The sequence below is a fragment of the Euprymna scolopes genome, chromosome 25 (genome assembly GCF_053919585.1).
Source record: "Euprymna scolopes isolate OS-2025 chromosome 25, ASM5391958v1, whole genome shotgun sequence".
Lineage (NCBI taxonomy): Eukaryota > Metazoa > Mollusca > Cephalopoda > Sepiida > Sepiolidae > Euprymna > Euprymna scolopes.
In genome coordinates, this window is record NC_136506.1 from 32,298,128 (window position 1) to 32,319,752 (window position 21,625).

Here is a 21,625-nt window from a genome sequence, read left to right on the forward strand (position 1 = left end):
ATTTTTTGATGTATTTTTAAAATGTCTATCGATTTTCTTTTACAATCTGTCAATGGCACACATGTATATATTAATTTATAACTAAAAGTCGAACCAACAGGCCATTGAATGTCTAAGTAAAAATGCAATAACAAACGTTTTATAGGAGAAGAACACACTATATATGTCCACGCCAATGTGATTATGAGACAAACAAACAAAAAAAAACGTAATTTACCTGTGGACAGTTACAACCCTCAATACATTCTTCAACACAAACATCTGGTTGAATTGCACGGCAAGTTTGATTACAGTTAGAGCCACATTCCTGATAAACCATGCCTTTCGTACAATTGATACCTGGAAACAAAGAAGTATCAATTAATAAATTATTGAACAGAGGAAACTTTCATTTTGTTGTTTACAAATAAAAAGCACACACACAAAAATTATGAATATATATTATTTTTAGTGCTTGTTTTCATGTTGCTTTATGGTTTTGCCTGGGATTTTTTTTTACTCCCTAACGTTTTTGTGATGTTATATATATATATATATATATATATATATATATATATATATATATATATATATATATATATATATATGCAGTATGTTTCCAAATACTATTGACTACATATGTGTACACATTTTTCTGCAATGCCTCGTTTTAGAGCCATCACTTCACCAGATTGCAGTGTTGACTTGAGAGCTAAACTGAAGAATGTTAAATTCTTTGTAGACAAAGAGTTTTATCTAATTCAAATGAAGAAGAAAAAGTGTCAGTAGGGGATGAGGCTAGACGAAAAGGGATGAAAAAAGAAGTGAGGGAGGTGAAAAGGATTTATGTATGAGTTGGTGAGTATTAAGGTGGAAGCGTGTTTTTAATTTCTGTTGGTGAAAATCTTTTATTTATTTTGTCTTTTCATTTAAAAATTTTATGAATCCTTATTTTTGATTATATGGACACCTAATGTCAAATGTTTTAAACTCACGTTATCTCTATGTAATCTATATAAAAGTTAAGTATATATGTATTTGTTTTTACATAAGCAGTAATATGTTTCTACACAGTCATGAACATGTTTCGGTCAGTTAGCTACCAGTAACTAGCGACCTATTCAGGCGATACAGCTTATATGAAAGCAAAGTTAAGCTGTATCGCCTGAAGAGGTCTCTAGTTACTGGTAACTAGCTGACCAAAACATGCTCATGACTGTGTAGCAACATATTACTGCTTATCTAAAAACAAATAAAGAATACCCTGCCCTATTTCGGTATTGAGCACTCTTGTTTTAACCTGGTTACACTTCGTTGGTTATCTAACCCCTGGAAAACAATAACCTCAGATTATACACACACACACACACACACACATATATATATATATATATATATATATATACATTCATTGATCTTTATGATAGAGCGAAAATAAATTGTATACAATCATTCGCATTGGCAAAGAATGGTTTGCCTTCCACCAATTAAAAAAATATCTGGCAACTGTTGACTGGCCACAAACCTCAAAATCATGGTCTCCAATTCGACAGTAAAGCCAGTTTTGCTCTGTGAACATTTTTTAACTAACGACCTAAACTGTTATGACATTATCAAAATAACATTTCTACCTTGCTATATCTATTCTAACATTCCTTAAAATTCCCTGTACTAAATAATTTACAAATATATATATACTAGTGGGAGGGGGTCGGCTTTTCGCCAGCATAAAGTACGATAAAATATTATATCTTAATTTTCCCAGATTTCGTATATATTATTATAGAGTCGTGATTTCAAAAGTAAAAAAAGGATTTGGGTGCCATCAGCTAAAATCGAAACTGAAAACAAAATTTTAGCATTCAAAACTGGTGACGTTACCACTGCATCAACGTGACACGCAGATGAACTGATTAAAAAGTTAAAATTAAAAGTAAACTAAGATGAATGTACAAAATGTATAACGATTTTTTCAATTTTAACCCGTTTTTGACCCCTTAAAAACTATTTTAATCGGCTAAAGACCCATAAAAGAATGGTCTGTAAAAAATCCAATCATTTGAGGGCCCTAGAACCGCTCTGCGACTTTTAGTTTCGGAGGAGATAGAGTTTGAATATATAGAGATAGACAGACATATAACCTTTTATATATTAGAAAGCGGATAAATGGACATAAACTATGCAAAGATTAATAAGCCTGAAGCATTTGATTCCTTACCGCAAAATCCTGGTTTTCTCCACTCATAGACATATCCTTTCAATGCACATTCGCGAGCATAGGAGGCAAAAGCCGCACATTCACAGTCAAGTGGATCACCATGACGACGTCCGCACATGCACACGTCATGTTTACATTGATCCACAAATTTTTTCGGGTTCACCATAGAGTTACAAGTTCGAATAACCTCTGCAAATTAAATAAATTGAGAAAGTTTAAGGAATAAACAAAAAATACAGAAATCGTTTTACAATCTGGCATATTAAATAATCTTGTTTGATTTTCAAACTCAGACCCAAATAGAGTTTAAGCTGACCAATCAATCTTTGATTCTGATTAGCCAATTTACATTATTTTTTATTGTTGTATCATGTTATTAGCAATACAATAAGCATACTTCACTACAATTTTTTTAAATTACTTAGTTCGGCCAAGATGATTAATATATGAAAGACTTTTAAATAATCACCCACAAATAGAAATCAGTGAGAAAGATATGTTTTATTATGAGTTTTCTTATTCATTTTTCTATATAGTTTAAAAATATGTAAAGAAATAAAAATAAAAGCTAAAATGTCTTCACTGCATCCCTGCAATATACAGCCAGTAATTAATATTTGTTATGCTTATTTGGGCATAGACCCTTTTAACTAAAGCCTACATTTAAAAACAATATTTTTATTCTGCTTCTTTAGTGATTCCACTTTTGACTAACCTTTCAGTTCAATCTTGAAAAATATTATTATTATTTGTTTGCTATGCATCATAAGGAATGTACAAAAAAAACTTTGTTTTATCACTGTTCGGTGATTAGCACATCTGAATATGATACACAAAACTGTCAATAACTCTAACATATTTCTCTCTTGGCATTCCCTTGGACTTTGCTTTGATGGCCTTTTCAAGTCAGAAATATTCGAAGTATTGTTTTAATAGGCATTATATTTGAGATAACTACACACATAAAAATAGAAGTTGGGATATGCTGAGTGTAGAGCCCATTCAGGGTTATACCTCCTACTAAGGAAACAATCACAAAAAGTATTCCTGTGTATCACTGACCGGCAATAAGGCAAAAACTGTTGGGTATTCATAACTAAAACTTGGTGGACAAATCAAGCACTTTGGGTGATCACAATGTATTATAGTTAAATGAAATTATCCATTAAACTTTCTAATAGGCCACATCTTTATTAATCTTATGTACTTGTTAATAGTACCATTACTAAATATCGGTTTGAATTTTAATATTTTTTATTATATTTTAAATCAGATTGTTTATTAAACTTTTTAATTGGACATATCATTATTAAAGTTATACATGATTTTTTGTAGTATTTCAGAAAACAGTTTTGATTTCTTACATAACATTGGGAATAAATTAAATTGATCTTATGAAAAAGTAAAGATGATTAATTTTTAATAATTTCGTTTGTTCTTCAATAAAAGAATTTTTATTAACATTGGGAATGTGTGCCTTACCTTCACTCCAAAACTTGCTGCAAATCTTCAATGCAAGGTTTTCATACTCCTTACTCAAAGCACATGCACCAAGGTAACCAGTGGATGGGTTAGTTTTGCACGCTGTATTCGTTTTCCATTCCATGGCAAATTTGGTCACATTAAATTCGTTTTCTCCATTTGGAGTCAAATTATCATCATTAACATCTAAGTTAAAGTTTCCGCACATTCCAGCGACCTGAAAATGTTTAAATAATCATATTATTATTTGAACTAAGTCTACATGAGTATGAGGATTCTTGCAAATATTTTAACAGGTGCAAAAATTGACATGTTTATTTTGAAACACAACGAATTCCATCATTTCTCAACAAATTGGAACTAGTTATGATGCAAAGATCCTGGTGCACCTAGTTCTGAGTATAGTTGGGCCACATTTGGGGGTTTGGAGAAATTGTGGAGTCACCCCTCCTAGTATTCATAACTCTTCACTAGTAGATAATGTAGTATAGAGATTCATGCAGAAGGATAGTATCTTTTTGAAATAGCCTTTTGTGGCATCCTTAACTGGTCGCTATGCAACCATCACTATGTCATGCATTTAAAAGCACTTTTGTACAGCTACACTCTATAGTTAATCTCTCTATAGTGAATGACTGTCTCTGCATAAAAATTCACATATTCCACAAGATAATCTTATTAATATGCATAGATATAGTCAGAACACGGCCAATTCATAAGTTTAACTTTGATAAAATATCCCTTTATTCTTTACAGATAGTTGTAGTTCCTGTAGTAATCATCGGCAAATGTATGCTTTGACAAAGAGAATATAGCAACATTGGGGAAGATCATCCTGTATGACAGTCGGAAGGTGCATTATTCCAGTTAATGACGAATTGTAATACATCTATAGCAATATCTCATATAAAGGTCATTAGCCATCAAAAGATTCAAATGACAATTTCTGGAAGGAATGAGTTGAAAGAATCCCAAAAGAATTCTTGATATGAATGATCGACAATAAACAAAATATGATTTAAATGTATTTTTTTACTGTTGAAAAGAATGAATAAGAGAGGGGGGTACCCATTTTTCTTGTTTTTTTTTAAATTACATTTTCACCCAAAACAAGGCATATTGCCACTTTGATGTAGGGGCCTACTATCAGCGACCTAAGTTCCAGCGGTATTATGTAGGGAGTTTAGCAGCAAGATGTCTGTTCACATTAGACTTGAACTTCTGCATATCAGTACAGTTGGGGAAGCAGGAAACCGAAAGAGAATTCCAAAGGCCTGCAGTTCTGGGAAAGAAGCTATTAGAGTAAAAGGCTTTATTACATCTAGGGATCTCAACTGTGTAGGGGTGAAACTTTGCTGCTTGTCGGGTTTGTCAGGGGTATTTTCGTCGAGGGAGTACAAGTGCTTGTAGTTTGTCAGAGCATCCACCATTAAAATACTTGTAAAACAGGCAGAGAGATGCAACATTTCGTCGGTGGGACAGGGGCTGAAGTTTAGATGACAGTTCAGAACCTATTAGGTTGGCGACTCTCTTTTGGACCTTGTCCAGAAGTGAGAGACTGGTAGCAGATGTACCAGCCCAAATGTGACAGCAGTACTCCATACATGGGCGAATGGTGGCTTTGTAGAGGTACAGGGTACTTTCAGGTGTAAGTAACTTTCTAGCACGATAGAGAGAGCCCACCTTCTTTGTAGCAGCCTTAGCAATGATCTCAATATATCTATTCCAACTCATGTTTCCTGTGAACGTTAAGCCAAGGAGCTTGAACGAAGTGCTCTCAGGTAAAATATGTCTAGCCATAGCTATTGGTGGTTGGTAAGGTTTCATGTAATTATTAAAGGAAACTAGCTTTGTCTTGGCAGCGTTGAACGTTACCATCCATTTATGACCCCATTCCACTACAGACTGAAGATCTTCCTCTAGGGTTTCGGCCATTACCTTAGATATATGCTCATTAGTTTTCCCCACATGCTTGTGTTGTCGGCAAATATACTCATCTCAGAAACAATTTTATCAGGTAAGTCATTTATGAATATCAGAAATAATAAAGATCCAAGGATCGATCCCTGAGGTACACCCACATTTATATCAAATTTTTTGGATGTATGCCCATTGAAGACAACCTGGATTCTTCTCTCATTTAAGACGGATTTAATTATGCTAAGCATTCCTCCAGTAATACCATAGGATTTTATTTTCATGAGAAGACCATCGTGCCATACCCTGTCAAAAGCCATAGATATATTTAGGACTACTGCCCTCCCCTCCCCTGCTTTATCCAGTGCTTGGTATAAATCTTCAGAGATTACAGTTAGAATATCTGCAGTAGAACGGGTTTGCCTAAATCCATATTGGTGGTCTGACAGAAGTTTAGCAGCTGTAAGGTGGTAGACTAGAGCTTGATTAATTAAGGACTCAAATATTTTGTTGAAAACAGGGAGGAGGCTAATTGGGCGATAATTTAATGGGTCAGTTCTTTCGCCAGAGTTTTTGTAAACTGGTACCACAGAAGCAGTTTTCCAGCAGCCAGGAAAGCAAGATTCGTTAAGGCATTTATTAAAGAGTTTAGAGAGAACAGGAGCGACCTCAGCAGAGCATTTTTTTAATAGCACAGCTGGGATGAGGTCAGGTCCACATGCTTTTGAGGTGTCTAGGTTTCTTATAATATCATGCACTTGGGAGGGTGTGATCTTTAGATCATCTAGCGTAGTTTCTGTCCACAGAGAAAATCAGGGAGGGAATGGCTTGCTGGGTTTAAGGTAGAGTTTGAGGCAAACCGATGGGCAAGCATGTTAGCTTTCTCAGTTGCTCTGCAAACAATCTCATGATTGTTTGATAGTGGGGGTATTGTCGATTGCCCATTATTTACTACACTGTTGTAGATTTTCCAGAAATCACGAGTTCCTAATTTTTGTGCTTCAATGCATTTCCTGGTGGTTTCAGTGTATTTACTCTTAGCTGTTGCTACTTCTTTCTTAAAATTATTTCTAGCTTCTATATACTTTTGTCTGTTTGTACAGGACTTATGCTGGATAAATCTGCGCATGTAGAAATAAACTATTGGGGAGAGTGGGGTTTACTGTAGAACTTGGACCCAAATAATTCTGATATTGCAACCGGATGTTATATACTTTGATTCAAAATTGTTAGAAATTTTTACTTACATAATCTATGTCAAAATCTACCAAAAACATTATTTTCGCTAGTAAACGATAATGAGATATTGTATCAAATATCTCGTTAAAATCAAAATACATAAATTTTGGTGTAACTAGGCGTTTCCACAATTGCATACAAGTTTAAAAAGGAAACACTAAAGATACTTATGGTATAAGGTAGATGATAATAATCCGGATATCTTTTTAAAGAAAGAGTAAAAATATCTTTGTGGTTGTATAGTTACCTTTCCACGGTATCTTTTGTCAAGTTTCAGATAAATTCTTGTGCGTCCATCCCACATTACATCAACACCAGTTGACGTTGTGAGACGAATGAGAATGCTTGATACTTTTCGGATCACCACATTGTCATCTTTATATGGAATAGCAATAGCCATGGAATTGAGTTCAATTTTGAAGCCACGCAATCTGTCAAAAAAAAATATTGAATTTTCATCAGTCAGTTATCATATGATGTCCATAATATTAACATTAAAGAACCGGAATATTACATATTTTCTTTAGATTAGGCAATTTTCTTCAGTTGTTTATGTTGTATAATGTAAATGGTCAGCCTCTCCCTTCCTCCAACACTGACTGTAAAGATTTCGTTTGTCTCAACTTATACTACAAATAAAGGGAAGGGTTGCGAGCTTTCTACTCTTCCTTTAACAACTGTAGATGACCTAATAATAGGAAATGTTGTTGAAAAGTTTTACACCACTTTTATGTGGACTTAGGAAGATTAAATCAATATATAATGATACTAAATCTTATGTATAGTATCCTTATTCCAATTTTCATCCAAACATCTGATTTTGTGTTCTAGAAAATGTCTAAAATTTAAGGCTTATGCATAATGGGTCTTAATATGGAATTGATAATCAAGGAATCTTGCTTAATTGGTGATTAAGCAAGATGTCATGTTTATAGATTAAATTTAAAGCAAATATGAAATATCTGAATTTTTAAATGGGTGGTTGTGCCTTTATTATGTCCCCTAAAACTCTTTAAAATACTTCAAAGAAATTGTAATTTGAGGGATATTTATTAATCGATATTATCAATACTTATTGATAAAATTTCATAAAAGGCTTTCTTAAATTAAACTTAATTATTCACCCATACACTGAATATCCGTGTTTCCAAATTCTAAAACGGTTAATTAATTTAGGAATGAATCTTTTGCATACAAATATATAGACATACACACATACTTAACTTTATATATAAAAAGACATATAATCAACTGACAAAAGTATCCTAACCTGAAAAATAATATTCAAATTTGTGGAATTATGATAATAATCGTGATGTAAATTTATAAATATTAAAAAAATAAAAATTTAATTTTGCTATTTTTATGATGGAATAATTTACATACAATAAAAAAATAAAAATCAAGTGAACATTTTAATAATTTCTGTGAATTTATGGAAAAGTACCACACAATATATTACAAAATGGAAAATAAAATTATAAAACTAGTTGACATATATAGATTGAATCCGTACAATTTAATACTGTACAAAAATTATCTTTTTAGCAAAATGAATAAATTCATGGATTTCATACGTCATTTATGGTAAACCATCAAAATCAATAGGTAAGAATAAAAAAAATACAAGAAAAAGATACTTATATTATAACGAGAGTTCTGTTGGAAAGCTTGGAGTAGGTAGTGGTACTAATTATTATGAAAAACGCACTAAATAGAATTTATGTGAAGCTTCGAATTTAGTTAAATATTGTAAGGTGTCAGGATTCTAAATGTAAACAAAAATGATTGTGGATTGGTTAATAAATGTACGATAAACAAACAATTTGATTTATATTAGCTGGGGAATAAAAAAAAACAGGAGAGAAGATTTCATGAGTAGATTACAAGGGTGTCCTTAGTGCTTGCTTCATGGAGAAACTCAGAGTCCCATCGGTATATTAAGTAGAAGAGAACATAATTTTAAAAAAATGGTGAAAATTCTTTTTTGTTTGTTTTTTTCTGATCTTTTATTTGTAAATGAGCCTTTCATGTATGGCCCTCTTAAAGAATTGAATGACCAAACTCGTTACAACATGTGTTATAGTCAAGCAGGTACTCATTAATAGAACACATACAAGTGCAGAAAACACATCTGATAAAGTTTAAGGCAAAAACTTACCGAATGATTTTCTGATTTCCATTCTTGCCTAACTTTACTGTGATAACTTTGGTGCAGACGCCATCGGTAATTTTGTTGCAATACTTGTTTTCAATCCAGACTGCAAAATAGGTGAGCGATCCTCCCTCATTGCCTTGGAACTGAGAGATAACATATTCACACTCGCCTTCGAAAAAGAACTGACGCCCATCAAACGTCTTAAAATGCGGATCACCAGACATTGAGCAAACTGCTGGGCAGTCGTTTTTAGGAGCACAAGACCAACGGCCAGCTTCACCACAAGAGCTGCAAAAATGCGGAAATAGCTAATATAATAATAGGTTGTGTGTAGTTGGATATATAATTCATTTTATCATGAAAACAATCAAAGAAAGCTTAGCTCATAGATCAGTTGCATGGCAATACAATTTACTGAACAACAATATAAAGAAAAAAAATCAGTCTATTACATTCAGATTTGAATTCCACACATCAACGCAGAAAATATGAAAATAAATAGATACACAAATTATACATACACACTAATGGACATAATTAAAAAATAAGAATATTACATAAAATCAATATATCTTAACACCCCTCAAAATAAATATAAGAAACCATTATATATATATATATATATATATATATATATATATATTATACATGCTTCTAGAGGACCAAACAAGGGTGATCCTGAGGCAAATCAACAAAACAGTGAGCCATAAATGTATATATCACATTGTTTTTGCTAGTATCATAAACTGATTCTCTATTCATATATGCAACATATAAAATTTAATCTGTCTCTATCTCAAAGTTAAAGATAATATTGCATCTGAGCTCGATATTTGAGTCTGCCTAGTAAATTTGTCTTTTTCTCATTCAATTATGTTTTTACAATAGAAATTCTCTTTCACATTAGTTTTTTTCAAAAAATACTTCTGATTAGAAAAATTATTAAAATAGAGGCTTTTTTCACTGATGATCTAAATAACTGCTGTTGACTTTTTCACTGATGATCTAAATAGCTGCTGTTATCATGAATAAAAAACAAATTCTACATTTTCCCATCTTTCAGATAAGCAATAACTTATTTTGACACATATACATATAAGACTTACAATAAGCATAATGAAAATAAAAGCAAAATCAACTTGCCAGGATTCACAGCCGACATTTATCTGTGTTCCAGGTGGGAAAGGGACTACTTTGTCTGCTTGGTAGCAAGAACATTTATTTCGGTCGACACAACTCGATGTAGCATAGTCCCAAAGAGTTCCTAAAAAATACATTAAAATCAAACTTAAAATAATACCATTGGTTTGTTTGTTTATGACTAATCAACCCTTTCTAAATTGATTAATGTCAAATCCAATTATTTTAGTAAAAGATTTATTGCTTCACGTTCTGGATATCTACAAATTCTTGTTCACAGTGTTTGCTTTAATTAGTTAATCATGATGAAATGGATGTGTATATTTCCAGATAAGTTTTCATGTCATACTAAAGAATAATTTTATTTGATTCATGTATAAGGCACTATCAGGTACAAACAATCCAAATAATAATGAACCTATGATCTATAACAAAGGTATTATTCTGTATGCTCAAATCTTGCAAATTAAAGCTTCATCACTGGATGCAGTTTCATGTTATAACTATGACTGATTATATTTAACTCATTAATAAAACACTCCGAGTCACAGTAAACTTGTGTATCATGGTAACAAAGGCATCACTCTACACTCTCCAAAGTGTTCAAATCGAGGCTCCATGAATATAAACAGTTTTATGTTATGCCCAGGACTGATTATATTTATTATTTGAGATAGAGTGGACCTGTGAGTAATGGTAACAGGTATGTGACTTCACACTCCCCAATGTTATTCAGGTCTCACCATTGTTTGGAAATTTAAGGATGATTTAATATATCTATATTTAAAATTGTTGCAGAACATATTTGGTTAGATGAGTTTCATATTTCGTCGATGAACATAAGATGCATCAGCTGCGAAGAAAATTAAAAGATCGTGATCTTAGCAAGATCAGCACCTCTAAAATATAAACCTTTTTCACCATAATAATTTGTTCAAAGAACAAAAAGCATTGAAAGAATTTTAAACGTTGCAATAACTTAATTCATGAATATTTTATGATTTGAAAAAAAAAAAAAACCTGGTAATTTTGGTAATATTTCAAAATGCAAGCTCTTAGTTCAATGTGGTGATATCTGCTACTAGACAACATTCACAGTAAGAAATTAGAAAAAATCAAAAGTACTTACCATTTTTACAGAAACAACCATCGACACAAAATTCTTCGCATTCAGTTTCAAAACTATCACTTCCACAAGAACGCCGACAATTTCGACTGCATTCTTTAAATTCCATATTCACTGGGCATGGTGGAGGGGCTGGCAAAAATAAGGGAAAATAAAACTAAAACTAAATGAATTTCAAATAATTAAAACATGCTTCTTTTTACAAATAAAATAGTTATACGGTTACAAACAACTTTTGGAAACATTTTTTTCACAGAATTGTTGAAGACTGTTCAGAGACATGTAACCAAATGAATAATCCCTATCAGATATCTGCTCTACTCAAAAGATATTGAATTCATTGAAGCTCTAACATCCAAGAACAACCTTTAATACTTTTCTGATCTCCATATGTGTAACACATGTGGACATGTCTGCAAAGTCATAACACAGCTCCCATGATTTGGGGGAAACATTTTTTGTTCATGTTCAGAATTGCTGAAGCATGGAATAACTGTTATATCAATTGTTGGCTGTTAAGATATAGTATTCTTTAAAATCCTCAGTTTTTTTTTTTTTAATTTGTCAAAATACATTTGATTTCCTCCTTCACCATGTCTAACAGATTAAAATTATATCAATGTCAAGGTTAATTTTGTTATTCTATTGGAAGTTAACACAAGAGAAGATGAACATTATAGTAATACTCATAGCACAACTTAGCCTTATTATCTAGAGATAAGAGCAAAGTCCTTAGAGAGAACAGAGACAATTTTTTACACATAGCACTCGTAGGAGATGCATCAAATGAATTGGAAAACTTTACTTAATTTGACAACAACATTGACGAGGAAGAAGGGACTGACACAAATGAAAAAACATGGATTGGTAAAGCATAGGTTGGTTTCCAGAAGTAAAAACATGTCCAGTGAGCCTCAGATGTGTCGAAAAATTTTAAGATAAGACCTCTCAACGTAACAATGAAGCTAGTTCTGTTCCATGAAGCACAGACAGTGATAACAACTGATCAATAATATTGTAACCGAAAAAAAAATACTACAAAGATCTTGAAGGTAGTTTAGTGACACTCTTTGCAGACTTCTATTAGTCCAGCATATTCTAGTTACGTCCCTTAAATCATATTCGGGTTTTTACAAGATTTCATAAATGAGGAAACAACACCAGATGCCCAATTTACAGGTTGCAAGTACTGTTTACAAATGCATATTCAATCATAGTTCTTTTAGTCATATCAGCATATTTTTTCTATTAGTCACAGCATTCATATCAAGAATAATTCGAAGACAGTAGAAAATCATATTTTACATATTTACTTTATGTAGCGCATTCCATTCTCTGTAATGTGTTTACTTTCATGTTTCACGTTTATTTTGATTCTGTATTGGAATTTTAACATGGACTCATACATTAGTAATTATGCCTATTAATGTGCACCTTCTCTCATATATTATGTTGTATTATGTCCCTTTTATGCTTGCATATATATATGTGTGTGTGTGTTTCGTTATTATTACACTTTACTACTTCATTGTTATTTTTTAATTTATTTAACCTTAATATGGTCTAAAAACAAATATAACACATATAAAAAAAAGCATATAAAAATGGAATATCAAATATTGTAACCCAACTTAGAAAAGAATAACAACCAAATCTTCAAAGAAATAAGGTAGCCCACCAATAAAACGGTTGACCTTGTGATAAGAAGAGGACAGAACATTTTCAAGGATACTTTAAGCAGTTTGTACAGGTTTGGGATGTTTGGATTACCTCGATACACAATTTTTGTTCAAAGTTAAATGAAAGGGATTGATTATTCCAAATCGACAATTACAAGAAAATAAATAAAAGCGAAATTAAAAATAACCTAAAGTAATTTTGCTATTCTACTCCATATTGACAAACATCAGCACAGAAATAAAGGTTACTTACGACAGAAAGTTGATGACCGCCATTTGAGTACAAGCCCATGCCTTGTACAGGCTCTGGCATATTGCTGAGCAACATCGCAACGCAGAGAGATGCATTGCATCATTCCTTTGGTTAACAAACAGTTACACATATCTCGGTTACACATAGCCATATATTCATTGGGAGACACAGCTCTGTGGCATTGGCGGAAGGATACATAGCTTGCATTCAAAATGGAACAGCTATATCTGACTTGTTCAAGCTGAAGAAAATTGCAAGATGTTGATGAATAAGAATCAGTAACATATAATAACAGACATAAGTATTTTTAAAATGTTTTTGACTTTTATGAATCAGCAATAAAAATGAAACAATATGAAAATTCTAAATTCCAACTCTATTTTCATATGAGTATATTATCATTATTAATATTATTATTATTATTATTATTATATCAGGATGACAAGAAAGTTCTTGCGGTTTTTAACTTTTAAATTCATATAAACTTTTATTGATCGAAATAAGCACCATCAAAATCAACACACTTTTGCCAATCCAAAACAAGTGTATTTATGCCAGTAACGTAAAAATCTTGTGTTCTGGTCACAATCAAGTCGCTGAAAGCGCTTAAGTTTTTTAAGAATTTCTCATGCAGAAAATTTTCAAGATGCTTAAAAAGTGGTAGTCGGTAGGTGGGAGGTCTGGAAAGTATGTTGGATAAGAGTTTCGTAGCCCAATTTGTTCTGCAGGGTCGGTTTCACAACATGTGTTTGGGCATTGTCATGGAGGAGACTTGAGTCTTTTCTGTTGACTAATACTGGGTGTTGTTATCGAAGTTTCTGATGTATTTCATCCATTTGTTCACAGTACTTCTTCGCCATAATGATTTTGCATGCATTAAAAAACTATAATGAATGAGATCTGTCGCAGACCACCAAACAGTCAGCATGACCTTCTTTTGGTGCAAGTCTGGCTCAGGAAGTGTCGTAGAGCTTCGTCAGCGTCTAACCACTGAGCTGAGTGTTGCCAGTTGTCATAAAAAACACACTTTTCATTGTAAGTCACAACCTGGTCGAGAAAAAGGTTGTTCTTGTTGCATAAAAGAAGGAAAGATGACACTTCATAATGGCGTTTCTTTTCGTTGTCATACAGTTCGTGAGACACGCATTTATCAAGTTTTTGTCATTCCAATCTCTTTCATGTGATTAGAAATTGTTGTATACATTATGTCTAATTCAGAAGCAAGTCTTCGAACAATTATGCGTGGATTGGCTTCAACTAAGGTGTTGTCAATATCCAAAGGCTGACTACTAAGCTCATCATCTCCAAGACTATCGTCGCAGCCACAAAATTTCTTAAACCACCATTGTGTTGTGCATTCAGTTCCTGGGCCAAATGCTTTATTGATATCACGTTCTGTTTGAGAAGCTTTTGAGTCTAGCTTGAAATGAAATAAGAAAATTTTGCAAATTTGCTTTTTTTCTATCTTGTATTCAACATTCTGAAAAAAGACATAATTGTTTTAAAACGATTGTAATTTAAATGATTAGATAGAGCGAAAAACACTCTTTAGTATGATACATAAAGTAAAGGTATTATAACGAAAATTTTATTTGAAAATATATCATTTGAAATGAAAATGAAAAATTCTGCAAGAACTTTCTTCTCAACATAATATATCTGAGCCTTAGAACAATGTAAAAACTGATATTTTGGCAAGAGACAAACAAGATGGAATTAAGAAGATAGTTGAAAAGGGAGATTTCCAAAGAGGCACGTTAATTTGTTTTTAAATGTTTTGAATTATGATAATTACAAAGGGAAATGGCGCAAAACACAATATTTAATAATACATTTCTTCAAGGATTAAATTAAGATATTTAGAAGGCCATATGCCCAAAGAGAGGAAATAAATGAAACATATTTTCACGAGATTAATTAAGAAGTTAGTTTAAAAAGGAAATACTCCCAAATGCTTAATAAATTAAAAATGTTTCAAGGGTCAAATAGGAGAAAAAGAGGCAGGATAAATGATGTTTTTTTATGGCTAACTTAAGAAGATAGTAAAAAATAGAGGCTAAAAAAAAGCATAATAAATAATACATTGTGAAGGTAATTCAAAAGGAACATTCTAGGTGCCCAACAAAGCATAATAAATAAGCACTTTCCAAGAGTTTAATTAAGATAATAGTTAAAAAGAGATATGCCTAAAGAGGCATAATAGATAATACATTTTTAAGGATTGAATTAAAGTGATAGTTCAAAAAAGGACATTCTCAAAGAGATTAAGTAAACAGATAATAAAAATGAAATAAAAAGAAGAAAACTAAATCGGACCTTTGTTGGATTGATGCCTCTGAGTTTAAGGCATGGATGCATATGGTCATCTTCGACACTTGGGATATCCCGTTTCTCCATTGGGTCCAACCAGGCATTGCTGAAGTCGTGTTTGTTGTTTATTGGTTTTTTGACATAGTTTGAAAATTCGTTTGTCTTGTTTCCATCGTAGAGCCCACAAAGTCCGCATAGTTGACCCTTCATTTGTTTGGAAGCGAATGTGTAAACACTGCTTTTACCGTCGAAAATTACGATAGCATCTGCCAAAATAAATATAAAGTAAGATATTATTCATATTAAACTCTAATGTGTAGGTACTCATCTGAGTCGCATACTATGAAAATGAGTAAAACTTAAATAAAAAAGATAATATCTTATAGAGGTACCTCTATGAGGCCATCATTCATCCATGTATGGAGTATTATTGTCATATTTGGGATGGTGCATCTGCTACCAGTCTCTTGCTCCTGAACAAAGTCCAAAAGAGAGTCGCCAACCTAATAGCTCCTGAACTGTTATCTAAGCTTCAGCTTCTGTCCCATCGACAAAATGTTGCATCCCTCTGCCTCTTCTACAAGTACTTTAATGGTGAATGCTCTGACAAACTGCAAGCACTTGTACCCCTTCGACGTAAATACCCCCGACTGACCCAACAAGCAACTAAATCCCACCCTTTCACAGTAGAGATCCCTAGATGTAAGAGAGCCTTCTACTCCAGTAGTTTCTTCCCCAGAACCCTAGACTTTGGAACTCCCTTCTGGCCCTGCTTCCTCAACTGTACTGATATGCAGAAGTCCAAGTGTAACGTGAACCAACATCTTGCTGTCCAACTCCTTACATAGTACCCCTGTAGCTTATGTCCCTGATAGTAGCCCCCTACATCAAAGTGGCGATGTGCATTGTCTGGGATGAAAATGTTATAAAAAAATAAATAAATAAAATAATAATATCTACTGATTTTTTTCTAATATAATCTGCATCATGCATCTGTTTCAATACATATGTTAAATAGCTATCATTTTATATGTAATAGTAAGGGAGATAAATCTGTATATATGCAAGAGAAGCTTCATCAATAACAAGTTCTCCCTAAAGTTCAACCTTTCCTCACTATGGTAAAGGCAATGGCAATATTGAATTTGAAAAAAATATTAAATAAAACACATTATTAATAATAATAATAATAATAATAATAATGATAATAATGTTAATGTTAAAGGTATCAAACTAACAGAGCATTGGTGGAAATGTAGGAAACTTCAACATCAGAACCTGCCATTTTCTGTTCGTCTACTTTTGCTTGTGGCAAACAAAACCATAATTCCACAGAATGAGAATAACAATATTGCTTCTGCTTATGTACATTCTTAGCCAAACCTTCTCTCATTTTGTATGCAACAACTTGCATATATAGCAAGCAACTATAACCAACGAGAAGGTATTTCTGCAGATCAGTCACAAAATGAATACTATGAAATGACAAAATAGAAGGCAACATTGTAAACCTTGTTTCCCTCTATTCTTTTTTCTTTTAGTCTTCACATTCCATAAGCAAAATCTCTGATAAAGGAGAAAGAATTGCTGTTTTCTGGGTCGGTTGTTGCTTTGAATGTGTGATATATGGAGATTTTCAAACCTCATATAGTTTTCATCATTCAGCTGTCAATCTCATTAACCATTATCCACAAGTGTTTTTTAAGCTTAATAAGTTGTGAATCGTTAGTAAAAAAAAAAAAATCTAGTGAAATCATTTGATGCGGTTTCCAGACAGCTTGAGAAGATTGTAATGAATGCTGGTGCCCATCCTGTATTCACAATAAAACCGTATACTACATGCTTTCTTATCATATTCATTTCTTGTAACAATAATACTTTAACAATAAATTACAAGCACTTAAAAATAGTAAGTTACTTTTCTAATCATACTGTATTGAAAATTAATTTTCTCATCTAATTGAATGCATATTCCTTATAAATAGCAAACCTTTGCTTTCTCTGGTCACATAGTCTTGTTAGCTATTATGAAACATTGCATAAATGGTAAGCTAGGTCAATAGTAGTGGAAACTAATTTTTAACTGGTATTTTTTCAAAAAACATCTTGAAATTCTCTCCAATCAATAGAAGAAATTTTCCATCTGAAGATTATTTTATTGACATTCTTGTGGTAGAAGGGCTCATAACAAAAATGCCATTAAAATATTCTGAAGCCAATACTATACCATCAAAAACTAAGTATAATAATGGGAAATAATATAGTATCGCATTTAGACAGACATATGCATAATCTCCATTATTAATAGACTGTAGCCTTATTAATACGACTATTATTAACTATTTTGCTTAATTTAATATTTTATCATATTTTTGTAATTTTAATTGTGTACATCTTCATTAGTGTTATGGTTTTGTTAATGCTAAGTAGCACTACTAGCAGGATTAATTTAATATATTCACTCTTTACTATTAAAACTTTGTGGATAATCTTGTTATCTACTTTGCTTGATGACATCATCCATTAAAATAGAAAGGGGGGGGAGTAATCTTACACAGTGGATGAAAATGATCAATGTCATCGTCAAATAAGAGATAGAGAGAATCCTTTATCTAGACGAGTGGTCGCCAATCTTTTGAACTTCATGGATCACTAAATTTATCATTTTAAATTTGGTGAACTACTAATATAAATGAAAAAAAAAAAAAAGCTAAAAGCATTTATATAATAATAATAATCAGAAAGCTTTATTATTAGTATGAAACGCATTCATTAATGATAACATAGTATAATTATTTACATTGAAATTTTGAAGCTTATTCAAGTATTACACATTTTAGTGTGAGATTTGTTTGTGTGAAGTCACTTTGTAGATTTTTGGCTCCAATAACATTATGCAAGATAGAGGCCGTTAACAAGTTTTAAGAAACATATTTCCTTTAGATAATAAAAACTAAAAATTCTGTCAGTTAAATTGAAATAATGTCCCCATTTTTCTAGGATCATCAAAAATTTGTGTACTGGTTAGAGACCACTCATCAACCTATGAGCTAAAAGGTTGTCTACTAAACAAACACAGACATCTAGTGGTTTCATATACTATTAAAACTGTGGATCTTATCTTGTTTGTTTGTCCATCTGTACAAAGAATTAAGTTATATATGACAATGTCATAAAAGGACAACATCATAAATAATGTCATCATTCATTAAAACAAATGGATAACGTTTTATTTAGATGAACTTCTAGATCCCTAAAGGTCTAGTATTTTATAAAAAATCTTATTTTTCATTCAATTTTCTAACAGGATACATTTTTTATTAGTGTTATTTCTTTGTTAAATGTATATCTTTCTTTCCTTACCGGCCATTCCTTTGATAATAGTATAATGGGCTATTTCGCTGAGCTCCAATCCTCTTGCTTGATGAGGAATTGAAACATTTTTGCCATTTGCCAAAACAATTCCATCGGGAAAAACCTCAATAATCACGTCAGACATAGTTATCTGCAAAAAAAAAAATAGTTTGCATTGGTTAACATGAGGTTCTCATAGGTGACTTTGAAGAGATGATCTTAAAACATACGATTGAGAAGAAGCAACTATATTTTGAAAAAAACAAATGTAAAAAAAAAAAATACTTATTTTGAATAAAAAAAATAAGAAAAACAACTTTTTTTTTAAATGAGGGTTTGTTATTTGTAGTATTTGGATTCTTTGGACTACTGTTCTCATCTTGAGTGTTATTTTCACAACCTTTTGATCAACGTAAGCTCCGACCTTCTTCAGGTGTATCTTGTTGAACTCTGACATCTTCGTCGAACTTAGGAATTTGCACAGAATTTCGAACAGAACCCTTTATTTAATTCATATGAGAATAACATACTCTTGTTTATCAACCACGACAGGGTAGAAACCCTAATTAATTCGCAATTATATTTTGAGTCATCTCCCTCTCAGTACAGACCAATAAGTCTCCTGTGTGTTATGAGTAAGTTGCTGGAATCCATATTAAATAGAGAAATAGTCAACCACCTCAGCGGAAATAATCTTTACAGGGATTATTTTATAGTTGCATAATTTCTTCTTAGAAAAAGCAGATTTGTTGACATCTGGAAACATAGCTCAGTAGTAGAGCATTTGATTACAGATCAGATGATACCATGTTCAAGACCGATTGTACCTCCCTATTTTATTTTTATTTTTTCTTATTAATGAATTCAATTTACAATAAAAGAAGAGGTACTATTTACTGTCATCGCAAATCATTTCTTTGTTTGCATATTTTAAAACTAAACATTAATCAGAAGTGAATTTCCAGGGCATTCATCGTCAGTTGATGTGATATTGTAAACAGACACAGATGGAATTTGATGAACTACATTATCATTATTATTTATTATATATTTTGTTTTATTTTTTTTTGCGAATTCGTCCACTGGGTAAATTATTCCTCGTAATATATAATAATCAATATAGGATTGATTCTGTAATAATACATATGCAATCTGCATATATTAAAATATCATATTTAAGCGTATTGTATGACCAAGCAACGCAGGGCGTCCAGCTAGTATATATATGTTGTGACCTTACAACCTTTTTATATATAAAAAACTAAAAATATATCTGTCCCAAGACGGTTAAATTAATCCCTCAAACAAAACAGTTTTGGCCCATTTACTATAAGTAATACTAAGAAGAAAATTTAAAAAATACTTAAGATTTCGGCAGATTTGCCGTTCAGTTGTACAAATAGCCCCGAACTCTATTATCACAAAAAGGGACACGCTGAGTCGACACTGGTATATAGCGCTTAATGTAAACCACGTTGTTCCTATTTACCTATTTACAATGCCTCCCCACAGGACAGAGTAAGACACCAGGGTCGTTTTTTAATGTGGAGAAAAGGAACAAAAAATAAAAAATTGTCTCAGTCGTGAAGGATTTCTCCTCCACTAACAGAGCACAAGAAATTGAAGTGTAGCATCTGAAGAACAGATACTACACTTTGATCTTGACCTAAATGCCAAGCAATTAATTGATAAAGTTTTAAAGTGATTAAATGTGTTTCATTTTATAATTTAAAATTTTTATTTTATCATTTAAAATTTAAAATATGGAACAATACAAATAATATGTTGGTTAACAAAGAATAAAAAAAAGAAATAATAAAAGATGAAGTTTAAAACTTCATCTTGCATTATTTCTTTTTTTTTATTATTTATTAAACAACGTGATTTAAATTAAATTTTAATCATAGGATTACATTTTCAATAATCATGTAAATATAAACAAACTTTTGTTTACATTAAGCGCTATATACCGGTGCCGACCCAACGTGTCCCTTTTTGTGAGAATACGGTTCGAGGCTATTTATACATCTAAACGGCAAATCTGCCAATAATTCTACCTGATCATTGCTGATGAAATAAGAACAATCTATTTCTATGAATACAATTAAGTGCTCACTTCGAAATTCTGTACAGGTTCCCAACATTAATAAGACTCATCTGAAAAAGGTCAGACTTTCATTGATGGAAAAGTTGTGAGAATTAAATCCAGTTGTCTGACTAATCCAAATAATTCAAATTATCAATCCTCACCTAAAAATTTCTGAGGCAAAATATTTTAATCTTTGTTTATATTTCTCCATTAAGATAAGAAAATTATTTGTTCGAGGCAAGTATAAAACTTTCAGATAGCTAATGACTATATTGCATGCATCTTAACAATACCAACTGCCAATCCAATAATTAAAGAAAGTGTTTGTCTCTGATTATTTACATCCCTTTAAATACCACATGTGAATGTTCTAAATCTATGCAATCTATTCTTAATATTATAATTGGGAATCGGTCCAAATTATTTTTAAAACTCTTAACACTAACATACATGAGAATATAAAATAGATCACATTACATGTATGTACAATTATGTATGCTCGTCTTACATGCATTATTATGGATCAGATCAGAAATATATTCTTTAAGTAAGAGAAGATTAATTAGATCTTAGGTAAAAATGCAAATGAAACGACAGACGACGATTGAATACTTATAAGTAGGGCTATGACAACAGCATATTCTTTTCATTGTTTTGACTCTCACGTATATATCCGACACA

General features: G+C 31.9%; 1 protein-coding gene across 1 annotated transcript in view; it reads right to left on the reverse strand.

The window, feature by feature from the left end:
* Nucleotides 1–21,625, reverse strand: part of LOC145247314 (mucin-2-like) — a 109,262-nt gene that overhangs the window by 53,130 nt on the left and 34,507 nt on the right. Inside the window, exons 10-19 of the mRNA XM_080108950.1 lie at nucleotides 18,865–19,006; nucleotides 15,508–15,767; nucleotides 13,192–13,432; nucleotides 11,263–11,391; nucleotides 10,137–10,257; nucleotides 8,997–9,281; nucleotides 7,083–7,266; nucleotides 3,680–3,896; nucleotides 2,198–2,386; nucleotides 218–339 (exon numbers count right to left, since the gene is read on the reverse strand). Of these exons, the coding sequence (XP_079965076.1) occupies nucleotides 218–339; nucleotides 2,198–2,386; nucleotides 3,680–3,896; nucleotides 7,083–7,266; nucleotides 8,997–9,281; nucleotides 10,137–10,257; nucleotides 11,263–11,391; nucleotides 13,192–13,432; nucleotides 15,508–15,767; nucleotides 18,865–19,006 (1,890 nt within the window). The remainder of the gene's footprint in view (nucleotides 1–217; nucleotides 340–2,197; nucleotides 2,387–3,679; nucleotides 3,897–7,082; nucleotides 7,267–8,996; nucleotides 9,282–10,136; nucleotides 10,258–11,262; nucleotides 11,392–13,191; nucleotides 13,433–15,507; nucleotides 15,768–18,864; nucleotides 19,007–21,625) is intronic.